The 21,652-nt window shown below is 50.6% G+C and overlaps 4 protein-coding genes across 4 annotated transcripts; 1 reads left to right on the top strand and 3 right to left on the bottom strand.

Moving 5' to 3' along the window:
- Positions 1 to 1,143: 1,143 nt before the first annotated feature.
- N7533_004125 (uncharacterized protein) lies at positions 1,144 to 5,111 on the bottom strand (the record flags this gene model as incomplete). Its single annotated transcript, XM_057100775.1, has 6 exons — positions 1,144 to 1,361; positions 1,572 to 1,813; positions 1,850 to 2,531; positions 2,587 to 4,198; positions 4,293 to 4,423; positions 4,490 to 5,111. 6 exons carry the CDS (start codon positions 5,109 to 5,111, stop codon positions 1,144 to 1,146), a joined length of 3,507 nt encoding a protein of 1,168 aa, XP_056960405.1.
- A 647-nt stretch (positions 5,112 to 5,758) lies between these two features.
- Positions 5,759 to 13,174, top strand: N7533_004124 (type II myosin; the record flags this gene model as incomplete). Its single annotated transcript, XM_057100774.1, has 5 exons — positions 5,759 to 6,196; positions 6,249 to 6,392; positions 6,456 to 6,640; positions 6,697 to 12,682; positions 12,743 to 13,174. 5 exons carry the CDS (start codon positions 5,759 to 5,761, stop codon positions 13,172 to 13,174), a joined length of 7,185 nt encoding a protein of 2,394 aa, XP_056960404.1.
- An 822-nt stretch (positions 13,175 to 13,996) lies between these two features.
- N7533_004123 (uncharacterized protein) lies at positions 13,997 to 16,061 on the bottom strand (the record flags this gene model as incomplete). Its single annotated transcript, XM_057100773.1, has 6 exons — positions 13,997 to 14,413; positions 14,488 to 14,820; positions 14,894 to 15,019; positions 15,427 to 15,632; positions 15,690 to 15,787; positions 15,856 to 16,061. The coding sequence occupies 6 exons, from the start codon at positions 16,059 to 16,061 to the stop codon at positions 13,997 to 13,999; spliced, it is 1,386 nt and encodes a 461-aa protein (XP_056960403.1).
- A 1,273-nt stretch (positions 16,062 to 17,334) lies between these two features.
- Positions 17,335 to 19,568, bottom strand: N7533_004122 (uncharacterized protein; the record flags this gene model as incomplete). Its single annotated transcript, XM_057100772.1, has 5 exons — positions 17,335 to 18,017; positions 18,076 to 18,156; positions 18,185 to 18,342; positions 18,406 to 18,708; positions 18,958 to 19,568. 5 exons carry the CDS (start codon positions 19,566 to 19,568, stop codon positions 17,335 to 17,337), a joined length of 1,836 nt encoding a protein of 611 aa, XP_056960402.1.
- Between the last annotated feature and the right edge of the window lie 2,084 nt (positions 19,569 to 21,652).

Below are 21,652 nucleotides of genomic sequence, written 5' to 3'. Positions count from 1 at the left end.
AAATGAGTGACAGTAGTCGGATTCCGAGGTTGATCAAGGGTTATGGTTGTAAGGTTCAAGTTCCAAGTTGCTACTAGTAACTAGAGTACTATTAGTAGGCACTCTCCTTTGCTGGGCGGGAGGCCTGTCTCGTGTCGGGCGGGATCCCGAGGGCGGCAGGGGAGAGTTTGATAGGCGAATTCCAAGGTTCCAAGGATGTGACTCACGTCCCAACCTCAACTTGGACGCGGCCAGGAAGGTAAGTATTAATTAATTGTTTATTTTTAAACGTTGGAAAATATTCATTTTCAACCTGCAATGTGTTCTGTTCCCTCTTTTCCCACATGGTGCGCTCGAATCTTGTTTTGAAATTGAGTCATCCCTTCTAAAGTGCTTGGTGTGTGCATGCCTAGGTGTATATATCTGTCCTAAGTGGTCTACCTGCAAGTTGTCCTAATTGGCATCCGAAAAGAAACTCGGAAAATAGAAAAGAAATCAAGTCAGATAGCTTGATACAAAGAGATAAATGAATTTGGATATCCTATTTAGTTCAAAAAAGAAAGAAATCGAAACGGTTGGTTGGAATAGTGTTAATTGAATATGTGCTGTGAAACACCGCCACTCCGCGCATGGTAGTCGTACAGCCTCCCCAAGTAGAATAAAAAAAAGTAAATCCATCATGATCCACGCAGAAGATCCCAAGAATTGCCGATCGGCGTTGAGCTGAACTGCAAAGTTACGACCAGCAGCTGAATAGACACAGATGGGGGCCGAAACAGCCCAAGTGTCATCGGAACCATATACCTGGATTGATGGTAGATTTGCCAATTGGCAGGACGAGGCATTGATTGTCCCAGTCGCGGGTGTGTGTGGTCTGTGGACTCTTTCTTTTTCTTTTTTGCTCAAATGCAGAAAAACACCGCGCTGGCTAAATGCAATGCACACGAAAGTAACAGGGGAGGTAGGGGGGTTAAAAAGCAAGACAAGGAAACTCCTCGGCGTCGAGAGGACGGCGGAAGGGGTATCGTAAGAGATGGTGGGGAGGCAGGAGTAGTAGCAGTACTGGTGGGTGAGGGGGTGGATGAATGGATGAGTAGTTGGCGCATACTCGCCAGCACTTGGTTGAGAGGTGATACCAGCTCACCTTGTGGACTTCTTGAAAAGTTACAGGTGTAAGACTCGGGATGGGTCTTGGAGAACACGCCTACGGTATGCGGCTATCTCGTTGGCCACAGTGATGAAATCTTTCACCTTGTCACGTCGCATGCCGTTGATGATTTCTTTTAACCCGGTCAGATACGTTTCTTTTTCTTCTTCGGTTTGGCCCTCGCGGAGAGCTCCCATTTGCACTAGGATTTTGTCATCTGCCGAGGTTAATAGCACTGTGGTCAGCATTCGGACCGGGTAATGAGAGGGGATGATGATGGTGGTGCTGGTGGGAGGGGGGAGATGAAGGGAAGGCAAGAAAACGACGGGAAAAAGAGATTCTAGAGAATCACCAGTTCTCATTGCAGGAGGGGCAGGGCAAGAAGACCAAAGTAGAGATGGGAACCATATGGGGTGTGGTACACGGCTTCAACTCGTCGACGCACCGCTTGGAGTCATGTCCCGGAAATGTTGGAATCCACAGGTGTTGTCGTTGCACACACCACCAGCCAATTCATATGGGCAGACCATTTTCATCGAATCAATATCATGGCTGTATGTTAGCGAACGGTAACCGTCCGAAACGTCGTTCAGGAATTCGGGGTGAAAGCGATATGCTTGGAACATCTTAAGCGGACTGATGTAGGGGGGTAAATTTCGGCTCCAGTTGCGTAGGTGGTACTCCGGACTGCATGTAGGGGTCAGTTCTTATACAATGTCTCACGGGAGAGGTGTTCGTACACCAGGTGCCCCAAGAATTTCGGTTATCTGTCGTGGCTCCCAAGCCGGGATGGGAGGTGGCGCATTGATGAACACTTCATCGAGAGATTGTTCCGGCAAAGGAACAGAACTCGGAGGATCATCCAGAATGGCGAGTGGGGCGGGACTCAGGGGAGGACTGTATGCCGAGCCAGGCGATTCTGCACCAGTATCAGGCTCAGGAGGCTCATAGTCTTCTGATTCCTCCGATGTCTCCCGTCGAGATTGCTCGGTATCTTGGGTTGGACTTTGATCTTGAAGCATGCCGTCTTCCTCAGCTGCTGACGGCGATTGCGTGGGCAGAGGATGACCCGAAGTTGCCATGTGTGAATAATCGTTACTAGACTCGGCAGCAACTTCGAGGACAGGCTCCGAGTCGACAGGAGGCCTTGATACAGAATCCTCTTCTTGAACGGACGGTATTTCCTCGAAGCTTTCGTTATCGTCAGACTCATGCATGGCAGACCCGTCAGAATTTGATGCAGAAGCTGAGACTGCCTCTTGAACATCCTCCATGTCGTCAATTTGCACTGTTCCATTGGCGGGAGTCTCGGGTCTGTCCGTCACCGTTTCGGTATTGTGTAGATCGTAAGCGCTGGGAATAGGGCTGCTTTTGGCGCCTGCAGAATCCGGTGAAATCGGCGAAGCTAAAGAGAATGTCAATTAAAATGCAAATGGGTAGAAACGGGGAAATTACCGTACCTTCTTTGGTAGCAAGATGCTGCTCCTTGATCTCAGCTTGTCGGCGAAGTTCATCAAGATCTTCTAAAGTCAATCCATCGATCTCATCACTAAGTCTTTTGAGTTCATCGACAAGTTGAATACGACCTTCTTTGCCTTTGGTGATTTCAGCCAGCAGGATATTGGCCTCTTCTTTGCAGGCAGCCAGACGCTGCTCAGATGACTCGATTTCAGCGTCTAGTTCTGGGAGACCAGACTCAATCTCCTTCATACGCAGGATCTTAGAACGGATGCTGTCCAACTGTGCAATATCCATGGAGGCGAGGACTCTGATGGAGGATGCACTGAATGTATCAATGAGATCCGGCCGATCGACAAGAGTAGAAGTATGAGTGCACGTGGCCTGTGCCGACTTGGTTTTCAAGGCTGGTACGATAGGCGCAGAGAGGGTCTCGGGGATATCCGCGCTGGCAGCACTGGATTGTCCACTCGACGAGGCCATTGAATCACCCAAAGGGAGAGGCGATTGAGTGCGGCTGGCAGCAAGCTTTTCCTTTCGCTTTTGTTCCAGCTCTGCTATCCTGCGATGCATCGCCTGAATCTGGAGATCCCTTTCACGGATGCTCTCTTGGTCGTGTCCCTGGGAGGTAGAGCTTGACATCCTTCCGGTCGAGGATGTCCTTGAAAGAGCTGACTTGATAGCATCGAGGGAAGGAGCAGGGGCCAAGTCCTGTTCCGGACTGGAGTCCACGTCCATATTCGCACCCTCGTCATCACCATAGAGAGACTCATCTTCGCTAATGTCGATGATAAGCTTGCTTTCTGAATCGGAGGGGGCGGCAGAGTAGCTGAAAGGCTTCTTTGGCAAGTTGGCAGGCTCATCGAAATCAGAAGCCCGAGGTCTCTTCCGATGCGATGCCCGAGAAACTGGAGTTGAGTCGACAGCAATAACCTGAGATGCTGGAGGAGTAGAAGGCAGTCCACTTTCTGGATCGGAACCCATCAAAAAGAGGCCAGGAATTTTGGTGGGATCGGAAGACGGCGGAGGGGGGCGAACAGGAAGAGGGTGCTGCACAGCTTGGGCAGCGCTGTCTGAAGGCTCATCAGATTGAGTCGGGTCAGGAGGAGTCTGGCTGAGTTGTTGGTTCTTCTCTTCCCTTTTCATCATAGCTTGCTTCTTGAGTTCTTCAATCCTTTGCCTTGCCAATTCTGTTTGTGCTTTGTTTTTCTCTCTCATACCAGCTCCGTTCGCCTTTGCCACCGGGGCCGCTGGTGGGGTCAGGTTAGGAGAGTCTTTGTGAGAGACATTGGGCTCGGATGCTCTCGCAGCAGCTTTGGCAGCGAGCATTCGGGCAATAAGCTCTTTTCTTTCTATGGGCTTGCTGGTACTTGGGGGAGAAGTATTCGTGGCAGGCTGCAGAGATTCCTTGACTGCTGGTTTCTTCGACCTGTCTCCTGCGCTGTCCAAAACTACAACCTCTGTAGTTTTCCCCGCCTTCACAGCAGGCGTAGCCTGTGGCATGGAATCTTTCGCATTGGGCGCATTTGATGATTGCGAGGGGACAGCTATGGGCGCCGCCTTAGTCTGAGCCTTGGGTGCAGCGATTTTAATTCCGATGTCTTCGTAAAGTTGCTTCAAGAGTGATGGGTTAATACCCTCAGCTACTAGCTCATTGTACCGGATGTTGTGAGGCGCAAGGCTAAGCAAAGCCCCCCTGTGCCTGAACTCTGAGCTGTGCTGCCGGGATAGATGGCTGTGATTCCTCCGAAGTCGCTGTCGTCACTTCTCGTTTTTGCATCTCGATCGCACGGGTTACCATGTCGGCATCGGCCGAAACTGATAGAGGGGGGTTATAAGCTAAAAAAAGATTCGTGATCGGGGTTAGCCAACTGGCTGAAGATAGGTCGAGATGAGGAAACATACGCGAGCTGCTTCTGCTAGACGATCGCGATGAAAGTGTCTCGCCTTCTTCCAAATCGTCATGTGGAGCAGAAGATCCTTGAACAAGACCGGTCCCATTGTCAGGTCTCGAGGCTTCCGTCGCCTTGTAAGCGCGTCTTGTTCCGTCATCGCCAACTTTTCCATCTTCGGGATTGGAATTCGTATAACTGGTGGCTCTCGTCTGTGATTGAGAAATTGGCGCTCGACTTGCGTCTGCAGAGTTCGCGTCCCAGGGTCCGGGCGCAGGTTGTGAGGACCCCGGTGGCGCTGGCATTTGTGGGTAGCCAAGCGGAGGCATGGGCGCGGGGGGGAATGATTGTGCTGGAAATTGTGATGTATCGAGCGGTTGCATGAAAGGGAAAGGAGGTGGATAGAAAATTCCAGGACCAGTTGGTGCGCCGTTGGGAGGCATAGGGATGGTCGCGTTTGCGTCAAAACCTCCCAGGTTAAATGGGAAGGATTGGCCGTTGTTGGCGAAAGGTGGCGGGATGGGAGGGTATTGACCGGGTGGGATATTTGGAGGCATCATGCCGGGATAAGGAGGAGGCCACTGTGCATAGCTAGGGTGACCCCCATATGAAGGGGGTGGTTGACTATTGGACATCGTCAAGGCAAGGTTTCAACAATGTCGATGTGAACGCCAACGAATAGTGCGAATCGACCGATGTCAAAGTAAACTGAGGGGGGATGTCAGGGCGGCTAGATACTCCATGTCATGGCGGTTGGAGTTTGATAAATCGCAAGTTAGGTGGAGGATGCTAGAAAACTCGTGGCGGTATTCTACCGTGTCACTCTGTGTGCCCACCGAAGGAAGGGTGTGGTTGTCGCGCGTAGCGAGTTTGACAAAGGGAAAGGCAGATGAGTCGAGGACCAAGTGCGATCGAGGGGGCAAAAGGTTGGAAGGTGAAAGGTGAAATGTGAAGGATGAGGTGAGGTGTGTGATCCGCCGAGGATGAAGCGCCGCGAAAATGTTGTAGGGGGGTCATGTGACCAAGCGTTCCTCGGGTGCCCGCGATCGTCGGTCCGTGCAGGGCCAAATGTAAACAAAACACCTTCTCCGCCTACTCCAACTTCAGCTCCATCGACGTAACTCTCTACCCACTTCCTGTTTCCCGCCCCTCACTCTTTCTCTTTCTCTTACTCTTACTCTCGTTGCATAATTCCCCGTCTTACGACACTTTGCCTTCTTCTGGCTATGCGAAACGAAACAACTGGGATCTAATGATGTACTAATTGAACCCACCATACGCCATGCTTCCCTCTCAACTGAATAGCTCTCCCAAGCGGGCCAATCCGTTTGGTCGGTCTTCGCCATCCCCAGCACCACACTCACAGCAAAGGCCCAAATCAGCTATCATTACTCCTTCAAATGGTTTGGAGTCGGCAAGAGGACATCTTCGCAACTCCTCTGTCTCACAACTATCCCCCGCACGGTCTCCGGCTTCAACAACCCGTGAACGATCCAACTCCGGCCGTAACAATGCTTCCTCCGGAACTTTTGCGCCAAGTTTTATCAAGTCCGAGGAAATGCGACGCAGTGCGGACCAAATCCGTGGATTGGAGGGCGACAATGACTTTTCCGGGAACAAGTACGTCTGGCTGACTGATCCTGAAAAGGCCTTTGTGCGTGGCCTTGTGTTGGAAGAGTTGGAGGGTGGCAAACTTTTGGTCCAAAGTGACGATGGGGAGGTAGGAGCTTTCGAACTCTTCACTCTATTGACAGAGCTGACTCTACGAGCAGCAACGCGAAGTTGAAGCCGATCACGTCGACAAGGTCAACCCGGCCAAGTTCGACAAAGCCGACGATATGGCCGAACTGACGCATCTGAACGAGGCATCCGTGGTACACAATCTTCACACCAGATACCAGTCAGACTTAATCTATGTTGGTCACCTTCCTCGAACAAGTGAACCGTGAACTTGCACTGACACATTCATTTACCTGCAGACATATTCCGGTCTTTTCTTGGTTACCATCAACCCCTACTGCCCACTCCCAATATATACGAACGAGTATGTCAAGATGTTCAAGGGTCGTGGGAGGGAGGAGACTCGCCCACATATCTTCGCGATGGCGGATGAGGCATTTCGCAACTTGGTTGAAGAGGGCGAAAACCAAAGCATCCTTGTAACGTGAGTTTTGGGAATAACTTCGTCTTACGTCAATGGCTAACCAGTTCAACGTTCAGAGGTGAATCCGGTGCTGGTAAAACCGAGAACACGAAAAAGGTCATCCAATATCTGGCCGCAGTCGCTACGTCCGATACTCCCTACGGACGATCTGGAACAAAGAATCTTACAAATCTTTCACAACAAATTCTTCGTGCCAACCCCATTCTCGAGGCATTCGGAAACGCTCAAACAGTCCGGAACAACAACTCTTCGCGATTCGGTAAATTCATTAGGATTGAATTTTCACGGTCTGGTCAGATCTGTGGAGCGTGGATCGACTGGTACTTACTTGAAAAGTCGCGAGTTGTCAAACCAAATTCCAACGAGCGTAATTACCACATCTTCTATCAGCTGCTCCAGGGAGCGGACAGGAAAACTCGAGAGAAGCTGTTGCTCGATAACCTTCAAGTGGAAGATTTCTCATACACCAGAGATGGAAATGACTCCATCGTCGGCGTTTCTGACAAGGATGAATGGAACTCTCTGGTCGAAGCATTCCACATCATGAACTTCTCCGAGGAAGATCAGATTTGTATTCTACGCACCATCGCCGCAGTGCTGCACCTTGGCAATGTATCCGTCGCAAAGGCCAGCGCGCGTGCGGAGCAGGCAGCGCTCAATTCGGATGGACATGCTAGCTTGGAGAAGGCCTGCAAGCTTTTGGGTATTCCTACGGAACCCTTTGTCAAGGGTCTCCTGAACCCTAAAGTCAAAGCAGGTCGAGAATGGGTTGAAAAGGTCCAAACTCCCGAGCAAGTGCGTCTCGCGCTGGATGCGCTGTCTAAGGGTATCTATGAGCGTGGCTTCGGGGATCTCGTGACTAGAATCAACAACCAGCTTGGTCGTTCTATGGCTGATGACAATTATTTTATTGGTGTGCTGGATATTGCTGGCTTCGAAATATTCGACAACAACAGCTTTGAACAACTCTGCATTAACTATACAAACGAGAAGCTTCAACAGTTCTTCAACCATCACATGTTTGTGCTGGAGCAGGAAGAATACGCGAGGGAACAGATCGAGTGGCAGTTCATTGACTTCGGCAAGGATTTGCAGCCGACAATCGACTTGATTGAGTTGACCAATCCAATTGGTATTTTCTCCTGCCTGGATGAAGATTGTGTGATGCCCAAGGCCACAGACAAGTCTTTCACCGAGAAACTTCACTCGCTCTGGGACCGTAAAACGCCCAAATACCGCCCTGCCCGCCTCAGTCAGGGTTTCGTTCTCACACATTACGCCGCCGAAGTCGAATATACTACGCATGATTGGCTCGAGAAAAATAAGGATCCCTTGAATGACAACATTACTCGTCTCCTGGCGGGCTCCGAACAACCACATGTCGCTAACATCTTTGCTGACTACGCCGACTCTGAGTCCGGAGGCGACTTCCCTCGCAGCAGAGTCAAGAAGGGCCTGTTCCGAACAGTTGCTCAACGACACAAGGAACACCTCGCAACCTTGATGAGCCAGCTTCATTCCACTCACCCACATTTCGTCCGTTGTATCTTGCCAAATCACAAGAAACGACCTAAAATGCTTCATGCACCCCTGGTTCTAGATCAACTGCGCTGTAACGGTGTCTTGGAAGGAATTCGCATCGCGCGAACTGGTTTCCCCAATCGACTACACTTCGCTGAGTTCAGGCAGCGATACGGGGTTCTCTGCCAAAATATGCCGAAGGGCTATCTAGAGGGCCAACGTGCCGCTCAAATGATGCTTGAGAAGTTGGGCATGGACCGGTCGTGGTATCGTGTTGGTCGCACCAAGGTTTTCTTCCGAGCCGGCGTTCTAGCCGACCTGGAAGAGAAGCGAGATGAAATAATCCGCACCATCATGACCCGTTTCCAATCCCTGGCCCGAGGATTCGTCCAGCGCCGTATCTCGAACAAACGCCTCTACCGGGCCGAGGCAACCCGCATCATTCAGCAAAACTTCCACTCATATCTGGAGCTAAAGGGTAGCCCCTGGTGGCGCATGTTTTCCAGGATGAAGCCCCTCCTCGGCGACACACGCACCGCGAAAGAAGTTCAAAGAAGAGATGACAAGATCAAATCCCTGGAAGAGAAGATGAAGCGAGATCTTACGGATCGTCAAAAGGTCGACGAGGAGCGGAGACGTACGGAGATGGAGATTCAGAAGATCCAACAGACCCTCGAAAGCGAGCGTGCCCTTGCCCTCGACAAGGAAGAAATATTCAGGCGTCTGCAAGAGCGGGAAGGAGAGCTGGCGGAAAAGTTGTCCGAGGCTATTGCTGACCAAGAGAGTCTGGAAGAACAGCTTGACGAATTGGTCGATGCGAAGAGGAAAACTGATGAGCAGCTCCAACTTCGGATCACTCAACTTGAACAAGCCGGCCAGATCATTCAAACACTAGAGACAGACAAGAACGACGCACAAGCTCGGCTGGCCGAGCTGAAAGAGAAGTTTACTGAAGCCGAGGGTCGCTTCTCTAGCAAGGAAAACCAAATTCAAGAGCTCGGACAAGAAATCAAGATGCTCCAAAGTCACCTGAGCCTCAAGGACCGCAAGCTCCAAGAACTTGAGACCAAGTTGTTGAAAACGGATCAAGATCTGGACATTAAACTTGCCAACACTTCCAAGGAACTCGATAAGTCGAAGAAACAAGTACTTGAGCTTCTTGACGACAATCGCTCCGTACGTCAACAAATTTCCGAGCTCTCTGCTACTTCCACCGGCTATGAAGATCTCTTGCGACGAAAAGAGAGCGAAATGACCGTTCTCCGGAACGATGTGAAGAAGCACGGCGAAGAGAAACAGAGTATTGAGGTCGAGAGAAAGTCCCTTTCAACTCGGCATGACAATATGCAACAACGCCTTCGTGAAGTGCAGGCGGAGAGGGACGCCATGCGATCGGAGAAGGCTCAACTTGAGCGGGAGGCCGCCGCTGTCAAACAACTCCTCGAGGACAAGAGAACAGAGGATGCCGAGGCGGGTGAAAGCAGGAAATTCTTGGAAAGCCAAGTGCACGACCTTAAGGATCAGCTGTTCAAGGTCGAAGCAGACCTCAGCCGAGAGCGCCAATCAAGAGACGATGTCCAAATGCTTGCCGATCACACCCTTTCCGACTTGAAAACCAAGTATGAAGCTCTCAATGACTCAAAGATCACAATTGAGAGGGAGATGTATATTCAGCAAGACACCCTTCGTCGAGCAAACGAGGCACGGGCTCATGCGGAGACGTCACGAAAGGATCTGCAAAGCGAATTAATCAAGCTCCGTGATCGGTTTACGAATGTTGAGAGTGCTCGTTTGAACGCGGAGGCCGAAATCGAACGCAAGATCAAGAACCAGGCCGATGAGCGTATCACCAGTTTGCGTAAAGATCTCACCGAGAAAGCGGAATTACTTGAAGATATCGAGGCGGAACGTTCTGAGCTTGCCGTTCGGGTTCAAGAGCTCACCCATGCAATTTCCGAATCCGACAACTTCCGTATTCGCCATGATCAGCACAAGGAACGTTTGGAGCGAGAGCTTGTAACTCTACGAGGCCGACTGACAGCTTCAGAGAACGACAACCGGTCTCTGCTTACCAAGATCCAACAAAAGAACCTTGACATCGCTCGTTCAACTTCCAAAGCGAGTGACAACAATAGACTCCGACTGACCAATCTCCAGAAGGAGAAAACTAAGCTCGACGAAGAAAATAAGAGGCTGGAGCGTCAGCTTGGAGAATCTCAGCTTGCTATCACTTCCCTTGAAAAACAAAAGGAGAAACTGGCCTTGAACCTGGAGGACATCAACCATGAGATCCAGAGGGAACACAAGACTAGCCGCAACGCAGAGAAGGCCGCTTCTACTGCCAATATCCAGCTTGCAGAGGCCAACCGCAACCTCGAAAACGAGCGCCAACTTCGGAGCCAGGCTCAGACAAACACCCGCCAAGTCCAAGGAACCCTTGATAGAGCCAACAAGGAGATCGAGGACCTGCACCAAAAGCTGATTCTACTGCACCGGGTGTTTGAGCCTGAAGCGACAGAAGTCAGTCAGTCATGGGAAGCAGTTCAGCCACAACTTTCTAAACAGGTTGACCTCGCACAAGTTATCGATACTGTGCAGCACAAACTCAAGGTATCCGAGGAGAAGTATGCCAGAGCCGAAAGCCAGCTTGCCGAGATGCGCCGCCGCCATGCCGATGAGATGAAGGAATTAGACACCAAGTATTCTTCTTCCAAGCGTGCCTTACTCGAAGAAATCGATCAAAATGAAGTGGCCAACAACCGTACGCCTCAGCATTTCCGGAAGAACTCCGAAAACGCGGTCAAGCGATTCTCCAACCCTTCAACACCCAACCGACTCCAGAATGTCTATGAAACAGCGAATGACTCCGCTCGCTCTGATAGAACTGTGGATACGGTCGGGTACCAGAGGCGTATGGATACCGCGGCTGAGATCGAAGAGCTGCAGAACAAGCTTCAAATGACCGAGATGCAGAACCGCCATCTGCAAAGCCAGATTGAACACTCAACTCCTGGCAGAGACATTTGGCAGGATGACAGCCCCTCTGTTCGTCGTATGAACCTCCTTGAGCGCGAGAATGGTCGTCTCCATGATCAACTTGACGACTCCGCCAAGAAGGTCTCATCCTTGGAACGTAGCATTCGCTCTGGTGAATTATCGCTGCGCGATGTCCAGGCCAAATCCCACGAGGAGCTCTATGATCTGATCAACTCACAAGAGCAGTCCCGTCGCTCGCTGCTCAAGGTCCACAATGAGACCATGGCTGACTTCGGGGAGGCCAAATCTCATTACGAGAAGCTCAAGCGCAGCCGTGCTTCTATGGAAGTTGAGCTCCGTGACGCCCGCTCTGAAACCCAGGAGATGCAAGAAATCCGCGACCAAGACGCGCTCAGCCGCAATCAGCTCCTCGCTGAATTCTCTGATCTCCAGATTCGTCTCGATTCCGAATCCTCGAGAGCCGCTGACCTGGAGTCCAGCCTCAGCCTATATAAGACTCGTGCCGATGAGTACTTCAACAAGATTGAACAGGCCGAGATTACTGTTCTGAAGGCTACTCGCGCTGAGAACTTTGCCAAGTCCCGCTGCCAGGAAGCCGAAGAGACCTGTGCCCAGATTATGTCTGAGCGGAAGGAAATGGATGGTCTCGTGGAGGACTTGCAACGCGAAACTGCCTCTCTGGAGGCTCGTATGGAAGACCAGGCTGCCGAACTCCAAGCTGCTTTGCAATCCAAGCAACGTCTCCAAAATGAGCTTGAGGACTACCGCAACCAACGGGCCATTGACATCGAAGACAAAGAGACTTCGATGGAACAGACCAGACAAAAGTACCAGAGAGAGTTCTCCACTATTAACAGCGAACTTGAGGCGGAGCGGGAGCGTGTCCTTCAGTCCAGGGGCGAGAACACCCGTTTGCGCGAGGAGCTTGAAGATCTCCGAAGCAAGTGGGATAACGAAGTTCTCAACAGCTCCACCTGGGCCAAGGAGAAGGCTCGCCTGGATATGGTCATGCAAGATATTAGCAACTCGCGCGATGAAGCATCTAAGGCCCACAATGAGGCTCAAACTAAGGTGGTCTCCCTTCTTTCTCAAGTCCGGACTCTGCGTACCTCTGTCGATGATGTCACTGCCGAACGCGAGCTCCTTCTGAAGGACAAGAAGATGCTCGAGGGTCGCTTGGCCGAGGCCGGCGAGCGCCTAGAGGATCTTGCCAAGGGCGAAAGTCCATCTATGCGAAATGCCGCTAGTATGGACCGTGAGCTCCTCGAGCTCAAGTCCAAGCTTGCTCAGCAGGAGGACGTCTCATCCGCAGCTGTTGGCAAGATGCGCCGGGCTGATGCTCTGAACACTGAAATGCAGAAAGAGCTCACTGCTGAACGTGAAGCCCATGCCCAATTATTCAAGGATAAGACTGGGCTTGAGAAGCAGCTCAAGGAGGTCCAGCTTCGATGCGTGGATCTCGAAACCAAGGGCTATTCGTCCGGTAGTCAAGATGTGCGATTCCTGCACAAGCGCATCAAGGAAGTAAGCAGTATTCTCTTTCGTCACCTTATTTACATTTGCTAATACTACATCTCCCTACAGCTCGAAACTCACCTCGAAGACCAAGAGAATAAGAACAGTGCCGAACAGCGCTCTCTTCGGAATGTTGATCGCACTGTGAAGGACCTCCAATCTCAAATTGATCGACGTGAGAAGATCAATGTCCAGCTTACCGAAGACATGAACAAGGCCCAGGATAAGATTTCCCGCCTTCTTCAGAACATCGATGAGCTCAACCAAGGCGACACCGATACTCAAATGCGGGTCCGTCGCGTTGAGCGCGAATTGCGCGAGGAGAAGGAGAAAGCACTCCGCTTGGAGCGAGAGCTTGGAAGCTACAAGATCAGAGGCAGCGTCATTGGTCGACCCGCAATGCCTGTACTCAGTGATGCTGGTACCCGAAAGGGAAGTGCTGCTTATGGATCTAATGATACCCTTCAGCGGAAACCAAGCAACACCAAGGGCTTTCTGTGAATAGGATGGAGATAATTGTACTACGATGGATTGGATCTGGAGTCGCTGTTTGGGTGTGATTTGTTTTATTGTCGTTGTTTTTTTGTTCTGCTTTGGGTTGGCGTACATGTGCATTCGGAGAGGGACGGCTTGGTCTTCTATTATTACGATAGGTCCTGTTCATATTGTCTGAATGACCTTATGTCTTTTTTCCGCATTGGGGTTGTATGTATCTGGTAGGGCTGTTTGGTTCGTTTTTTCTGCGCGTTGGGCTTCAGGGTAAATACGCTCAATGGGTGTTATGATTCAGTTACCTACAATACGAGAAGGATTCCAGATTGATGAAGAATCCCAAATGGATAGTCCCATAAGTCACCTTATTATCAATCAATGTAAAAATCATAGTATGTACCTCGGTATAGACGTGATGCCCAGGTGAACGACTTTGCAAAAAGCGATCTTACGGGCAGCGGCCACAACTGAGAAGTCTTCTCTCGATCTTAGGTGACCTCGGAATTCAAATTCCTATCCTGGGTTTATTGCTGGGCAGATATTGCTCAATCTGCCACGAGAAAAAGCAACTTCAAGTTGAACTTAAATGTTGTAATTCTCTTCAAGTTGGGCGATTAAAGTTTGCTTTCAAGTTTGTATCGTTACTGAATATTGCCACTTAAACGGGTTAAAATCTATGGATGTTCGATCGACTTCGGAACCCCAGGAGCCTTAATGAACGATGTACTGGCACAAGACCTGAAGATACCTAGTACTAGCACTACCCTCACAATATAGTAGAGATAACCTTATAGCTCTAGATAAATGTCACAACATGACCACTCTGACCAATCAATGCACGTATCGGAACGAAACGACTCCATCCGCCCGTGCCGTTCCAGTAATAGCTGAGCTACTAGCGACTGCACCCTCCTCCATTTCAGCCCTCTCAATCTCGACATTCTGCTTCTTCAAATGCCACTTAATGCCCAATGCCATCAGCGCACACACCAAACAAGCACCGCTCATAACACCGCCACCGGCATAGTATCTCGGTTTCTGCGAATCGGGAAAAATGTACGAGGTATAGAAATGCGCCACTCCAGCGCCCATTAAATTGACGATGGCTAATGCACTTGCGCGCTTCGCTTTAGGACGGGGGAGTGTTGAGCTTAGCCAGGAGACGCAGAGGTTATAGGGTGAGTAGGAGCCCGCTGTCATGAGGAACATGCTGAAATAGCGACCGCCGGTGGATGGAACGAACATCGCCTGTGAGATAATCTTCATTAGAAATGCCCAATCCTGTTGTATAATGATTATGGGAGTTGAGGGTCTTTTCTTACGAGGAGATTCCCCAAAAACGCGAAAAGTAGGGGAATTGCGATGTGAAAACCTCGCTCTTGTTTGTGAGCTGCATGGAAGGAGATTGTCAGGGAGCAGACGAATGCGAATGCGTATGGTGGTGCCGTCAGTAAGAGGGTGATAGTCTCGTTATATCCCAATGTGCCGACGATGGAAGGAAAGAAATTGTTGAATGACTGCGCTGTCAAAAGAGCCATTTGGAGGACGATAAACATGTATAGTTTCGGGTCGAGGAGAGCTTGCTTGACGCCCCAAAGCAGGGAGCCAGGATCGTCGTCGACGAGTCCGGCATTTTCGTTGCGGAGACGCCAATCCTAGTAGTATCAATCTTTATTCGTATGTCTGTTCGTCTCGAAATAAACTACTTTCAGGCAGGGCATCACTTACGGCTAGCAATTGATACTCGCGATCCATCCACCAGCGCTTGGTGGTACCTGGGTAATCCGGGATAAAAACAATCACAAGGAATGCGATAGCAATAGTCATCGAGCCTTCAATGATAAAAAGCCATTCCTAAATCAGAGGAAATCTGCGGTTAGTACTGCGATCGGAAGTCATTGCCATTATGATAAGGGCATTACTAAGTAGACACCCCCTTTGGTTACTGAGATAGTACTGGTACATACTCAGTTACCTACCTGGTGGTGAGAAAGTAGAGTCATGGCCTCCTGCTGTAACTCGTGGTAATACACATACAGCACCTTTTCTAATCTGGCAGGATAGGGTGTTCAAATAGCCAAAGGGGGTGTCCACTTAGTAGTGCCTTATGATAATGTGAGCGACTCACCCATGCCGGTCTACCCATTTCCCCCTCCATGCGAGCAACAATTCCCGCAGCTATTAGTCCGCCAAAGGCACTAGCCAGCATATTCGCCCCGTATAGGAGAGCGATGCGCGGGGGTAGTTCAGACCGCTTGTACCAGCAGGACATGAGGAAGAATACCCCCCGGTAAGAAAGGTCCCTCTACCATTCCTAGGACAAAACGGGATAAGAATAGGCCAGCGAAGTTGCGCGTGAATGCCTGGCACATGGATACCACTCCCCAGGCGGCGGTGACGGTGCCGATATAGATGGAGGGCCTAACTTTTGTAATGATTAGATTCGAGGGAAGCTGAGTGAGAATATCTGCGAGTGTTGTTTAGTAGCGTTCTCGTGGAATGCAATCTTTTGTTACTGTCTTACATCCAACGTAGAATATCATGAGGCAGGTATTATACTGGGTGTTGGTGATGCCAAGTGTATCTGGTAGTCCAGCAATTTTTGCATTCGCAATATTGTTTCTAGGTTGATTCGAGTTACTTAGTTAGTACTGACGTGGGCTGAGGAACAGGGTATGGAAAGGACATACCGATCGAGAATATTCATTAAGAAAAGGATAACCACGGAAGGAAGCAAACAGGTATCCAATCGACGAACTAGCCCCTTCTCAAGCTGTTCAATTTCATCACTCCCCAAAGACCCCAATTCAGCCGGAAGAGGCAGTTGCTGCAGCAGGCCTGGCTTTACATATTCAACAGCCTCTGTGCCGGGTTTTGACTGCGCGATATCATCCATTGTGAGGGTTGGCACTTGGAGTTCCTTGAAAGTTTACTAGTACCTGTAGATTGCGGTATATGCCTTAGAAACCTTCCAAGTTCCACCGCGATGACAAGTCCGGGGGTGGGCTACTTTTTATACTTAGGTATCTTTCTATCAATGGCACGATCAAATGGCACTCGGCAAGACAGACATTGACGGATTGGTTCCCGCAATCCGGGGTAAACGCGGGGAGGACGGCGTGGGTCGCCAATAGGAGAGAGCTTATTCTCATTCTGGTAGGCGCTGGAGCGATTAAGGTAGATGTGCCGGTGAGAAAGCCGCAGTCGGGACGATGAAGCCAGACAGCCCCCACATGTCATGGTCTCGGTTCGCCTGAATCAATGCCCAGGTGGATTTGAGCTCCCACTGGCAGGGATCATCGTATATGAACGATGGAGTCGGGAATATCTCGATCGTTCTGCCTAAGCCAAAAGTGTCACAGTATACCTAAGTTATTGAAGGGCATATTCTCAAATGACTATCGCTACAGGTTCAATCTGGAGGGCAGTACTTAAATCTGAGATCCATTTCATCGGATCAAGTGATGCTGCACTAGATGTCGCCGTCCACGGGTGACTGGCTGAAATTCTCGAGGGGGCGGGGTTTTAGCCGATATAGGATTGTGTATTGACCACCGCAAACGACGTGAAGGTAAACTGTCTAATCATTCAAAGGCTACACTTGAACAAACTCGATTAATTCAAAAGAGAGTGGTTATATTGATTTCACCATGAGGATATTCTTACTGAATAGCCGATGTATAGAGAGAGAGCCTGATTTTCCAAAACGCCAACCCAAGCCAAACAGGATGAAGAAAGATACCCAGCATGGAACAAGATGAAAATACCGCAAGATTCCGAAAACAAGACCAGAGTTGTGAAATGAAATATGACTCATGAAAATAAGGGAAAAAACTCGAGATCCGAGAATGTCATAGCAACTTGAACGTAATTAGCCATGGCATTCTCGATCTCCAGTTATGATCAAAACGCCAATTTGATATGAAGGAGATGAAACATGGCGAGAGCCACGAGAAGAAGAAAAAAATTTCGGAAAAAGCTGGAAAGGTTAACTAAAAGGATGAACAGACGCCTGCAGAAAAAGGGTCTAATGTACAACGGGGCGACAAGGACGAATGATGAAACAAGGGGGTATCGTGATGAGAAGCAGCAGATGATCGGTCTAGTTTGGAATACACGCATAACCACGCAATACCACACACACGCGTGGTGCGGTGACACGGCAGAAACTACCGTTCCCCAAACTTCCCGTATTCTTGCTGCCACTTGAGGAGGTGACGGGTCAGCACGTCCATCATTTCCACACTGCTGAGGTCTTTGAAGTCTTTTTCATGGATTGAGGCGTCTCCATCGCCGTCTGTCGTAGGCGGGGCTGACTCGCCGCCGTCACTCATTGCAGATGCCATAGCGGCATCGATCTGTTCGACCATGCTCTTTAAAAGCAGGCCTTGAGAACGATCCTCGTTTCCTGTTGGGGTAGAGGAGTTCTCGCTGGCAACAGCCATCTCAACTTGCATACGCGAGATGAACTCGAGAATTGCTGCCACACGTCTCTTCATTTCAATCATCGTCGTGCGCTGCGGATGCATACTCCGGGGCTTGCTCGGCCGCCCGGTATCTCCGCCATTGACGTGCGCACCGTTTGTGTTGCTATATCCCACTCTGGGAGAATCTCCGCCGATTTCGCGAGATTGCCCGCGACGTGGTGACTCAGTGCCATTGCCGTTCACATCTCGATCCTTGGTATATTGGTTGCGTCCAACTCGGCCACGGCGTGCAGGTGGACGACCTGACTTGCGTGTTGATGGGCGAGCTGGTGTGGGTTCTTGAGTAGGAGTATTTGGGCTTGCTTGTACTGGTTCAGGCTCGCTCGGCACCGTTTTTACGGGAGATCCAATCTCGGGTTCGGATTCTAGAATTGGAGGTGTGAGCAAATACTCCAAAGTCATTGGATTTCTCTCTGCACTTACCATCTCCTTTGCGTCGATCTGCTATCCTCTCCTTTCGACCGTTGACAACTTCAGGAGCTTCCACCTCAGGCTCTTCTGGTTCTTTGGGGGGGGACCTTATCACGCTGACCCCGAGATGCGGCTCTTTGCCTGCGGGTGCCGTTCATTGCTGGCTTCGCTTTGGATTCGTCATCGGATGGAGGTTGAGACACAGGGTTGTTTTCCTTCGGTAAAGCAGCGGCAGGGGACGGAGAGCCGGTTCGCGGGCGTTTGGTGCCTTCTCTATGCCTGGAAGTGCCATGTCAGCTAACGAAAAACATGTCTAAATATGAAGGAAAAGAATATACGCACACTTCGCTCTCGCTGCGACTCCTCTTGCCCGGACGGCTGGATGTTTCGTCGGGGAGACTTTTGGTATCCTCTTTGCTTTCTTCAATCGCCCGTCGGATTAGCTCTTCTTCATCGTAAGCGGCATCACGGCTGTTCATGGTCGAGCGTCGCTTGACATGTTCGCTTTCGCTCAGGCGAGATTTCGGATCCCTGGAACGGCGTGATGAGCTCTCGTGGGAAGAGGCTCGAGAGGGTCGAGAGGAGGGCACGGAGGGGGCGGGTGATGATTTGGGGTTCACGGGGAGGTAGGTAGAGGAGCGCTGGCTGCGAGGTTATTAGCATTTTGTTTCTTGAAGAGAAGGATTGGCAGGAGTAATCGCAGGAGAGAACACGGCCAATATCACCCAATCGGTATGCAATTTCAAATTGTGTCCGAGCCACGAGAATTTGCAGCTTCAACGGCTCTAACCAGCCTGAGCCAGCACGAGCAGCTGCAACGCAACCGGATGGGGGGGAGAGGGGGCGAAGAAATCAAACAGAGAGAAATATGCGAGGAGTGATTTGCAAACATACCCATTTGGTTCACCGCGAATAGTGTGCAAGTCCTTTCGACACTCTTCACAGAAATATTCGTCGGGGCTTGTCTCCTCATCCATGATTCCCACACAACCACCGTGTTGCCAAACTTTGCACGAGTCGCATTGGATGAACATGCTACCGATTTCATCGGAGAGCAAGTCAGATGAATCAGGAGGGGGTTGTTCGCCCTCCGGCTTGACTACACTGCGACCAAGGAGGAGAGCTTCGCGACGAGAGGGTGGCAGGCCGGGGTAGTCCTGCTGGCCACACAAACACCGAGTTATTTCCTCCTCTTCATCCTCGTCCATTTCGTCTTCTTCCATGGGACGAGGGGGGGGGTCTTCTTCTTCCTCGTCGTCATCGCGGGCACGCTGGCGCTGGCGCGTGTGTGGGAGATCGACCCTCGAGCCGTTTTCGGTATCGTCGATGGACTGGGAGCGAGCACCGGTGGAACCTTGAGGAGAAGGATTTTTGTGATTCGAGCGGGTGTTTCTCTCACGAGTGGTAGAGTTGGAGGAGCTGGCAGAGGAGTTCGTGTTTGTGTGTTGCAGGAGAGCAGGAGAAGGCTGGGTGGTGCGGGCTCTCGAAGAGCGACGAGGCGTCATGGTGGCGGATTAGGAGGGGTGATAAATGTGAGGATATGGGGAGATATGAAATTATAAGGGCTCAGAGAGCAAGGTAGGAGATTCGACAGATCCTTTGTAGGGTGGGCGTTGTGGGAGTTGGGAGCACCGCCTCGAGCCAGAGTGGTGAAGGAGCTTCGCGCGATTTGGGGGGGGGGAGCTGGAAGAAAGAGAGCAGGACAATTGAGAATCGCAGTAGGAACTGAAGCAGGACGTCACAGGGCTCGAGTAAGAGCCCAATGACTACATAGTCCGAGGAAAGAGGGAGATTGGCGTGAGGGAGAAGAGAAGGAGAAAAGCGCCGGAACGGGACCTCCAAAAGATCCTCGCCCGTCCTTCCCCGCTCTGCTTTGCCTTTTCTGACTGACGCGACTCACATTACCACTTTACTTTACCACTTTACCACATTAACCCCTCCCACCTTCTTGACCATTACCATTACCATCCCCATCCCCATCCCCATCATCCACATCATCTACATGTTCCAATACACCCTTGTCGGCTATTACTCCTACTCCTGCTAGGCCTATGCTGACTCTTGCCCCCCTCTCGGCAGAAATCCGTTCCTTTCGCCATGGCTGCAGCTGACCTGCACCTCCTTCTCTCTCCTTCACGATTACCGGCAAGGTCACTACCTTCTCTCACGCCCATAAATACTTGATCACTAGTGTTATATCCCACCTCGCAAGCCATTTCTGTCTGTCCGACACGTGAGATTCGATTGCGTGGCGCAAGGACTACGAGACGAGTCGCAGAGTGGGGAATCCGATTCAATGCTTGATCAGCAGGGAATTGACGCGAATTGGCACAAATTCCAGTCTCTGCACCATGACTTAAATACCTCTCTACCAGGGAGTATCTTTCTATATTCGGTGACTACAGTCAAGTCGGCTCATAATGGTCCCAGCTACGCCCTTCTCCCCCCGTATTTTTTTGGTAGGTTCCTCGGAATCTACGCCGCTCGCGTCCAATTCCTCACTTTTCCCATGGATTGTGATGATACCCATATCGGCATCTTGCAACATTGGAGAATGGTGTAACCGTCACGGCGTTGAGCTGCCAGGATTGAGTTATCGGGGTCAAGTTTCTTGTGCGGGATCCAATCCGTACCAGCGCAAGGCACCGGGGAAGTCACTCGCTACCGGGAATGCAGGTACAGAAAGGTCGGTTCGTTTCTTCCAGAACGTAGCCTAATCGATTGGGAGAAAACGAGGCTGTAGTCATCATTGTTTAGGGCGTCCAACTTCTCCCTCGTTTGTGTTCGGGTACCGCTTACTGAGAGCAGAGTACCTACCAGTACCAGCCGGTAGGTACTGATATGTCTACCAGTTGTCAATTAAGTTCACATTTAATACACCCAGGATACGAATGCCTACTATTCCTTGCTGCGTAATAAGTACCCCAGAGTAGCTCGTTGGGTGCCCATGATTCCCCAAAAGGGTTTAGTTCGCCTGGAAAGCCGAAATCCCGTGACCCTCTCTAGTCTTTCCTTGCCAACCCCTCCGCCGTGCGATTTCACGAGATCCGTCGGGGCTATTCTTACGAGAGCCAACTGCATTCTGGTTCTGCGCTCAGTCCAGATCCTTTCACTCCTCCTGTCATCACCCCTTGTTGGTGCTCAAGATTGGCACTCGTTGTGGGTATGTTCATTATTCCCACTCCCCGTGATTGTGGAACACCCGAACCCGCTTGAATATTAAGGGAATGACAAGCTGGCTATTTGGTGATTCCCCATTAAGCCCCTCTTGCCCTTCACCAATATCTCCATATTTGTCCGATTCCCGTGGACTAATCACCAGTCCTGACCACAGTGCCCGCCGATCCCGCGTTTTCTCCCCCACGGCCACATATTATATATCATTATCCATCTCGCTGGATTTCCCCCTCAACAACCATTACCCGGAGGAGGGGGAAATAGCAATAGGCGAGAATAAGTTCTGTCACATTCCATTCCACACATCGTAACGGTTGTGGTTTGGTTGTGGGCAAGTGTTTGAGAACTTGCATGATGACTGCCACCCTGAGTATGTCAACTCGTCCTATGTCCATGGGACCTCCTTGCCAAG

Source organism: Penicillium manginii (genome assembly GCF_028828005.1).
Source record: "Penicillium manginii strain IBT 31320 chromosome Unknown utg000004l:1.0-7231830.0:1.0-7236170.0, whole genome shotgun sequence".
Lineage (NCBI taxonomy): Eukaryota > Fungi > Ascomycota > Eurotiomycetes > Eurotiales > Aspergillaceae > Penicillium > Penicillium manginii.
This window is presented reverse-complemented; position numbering and strand designations above follow the sequence as displayed.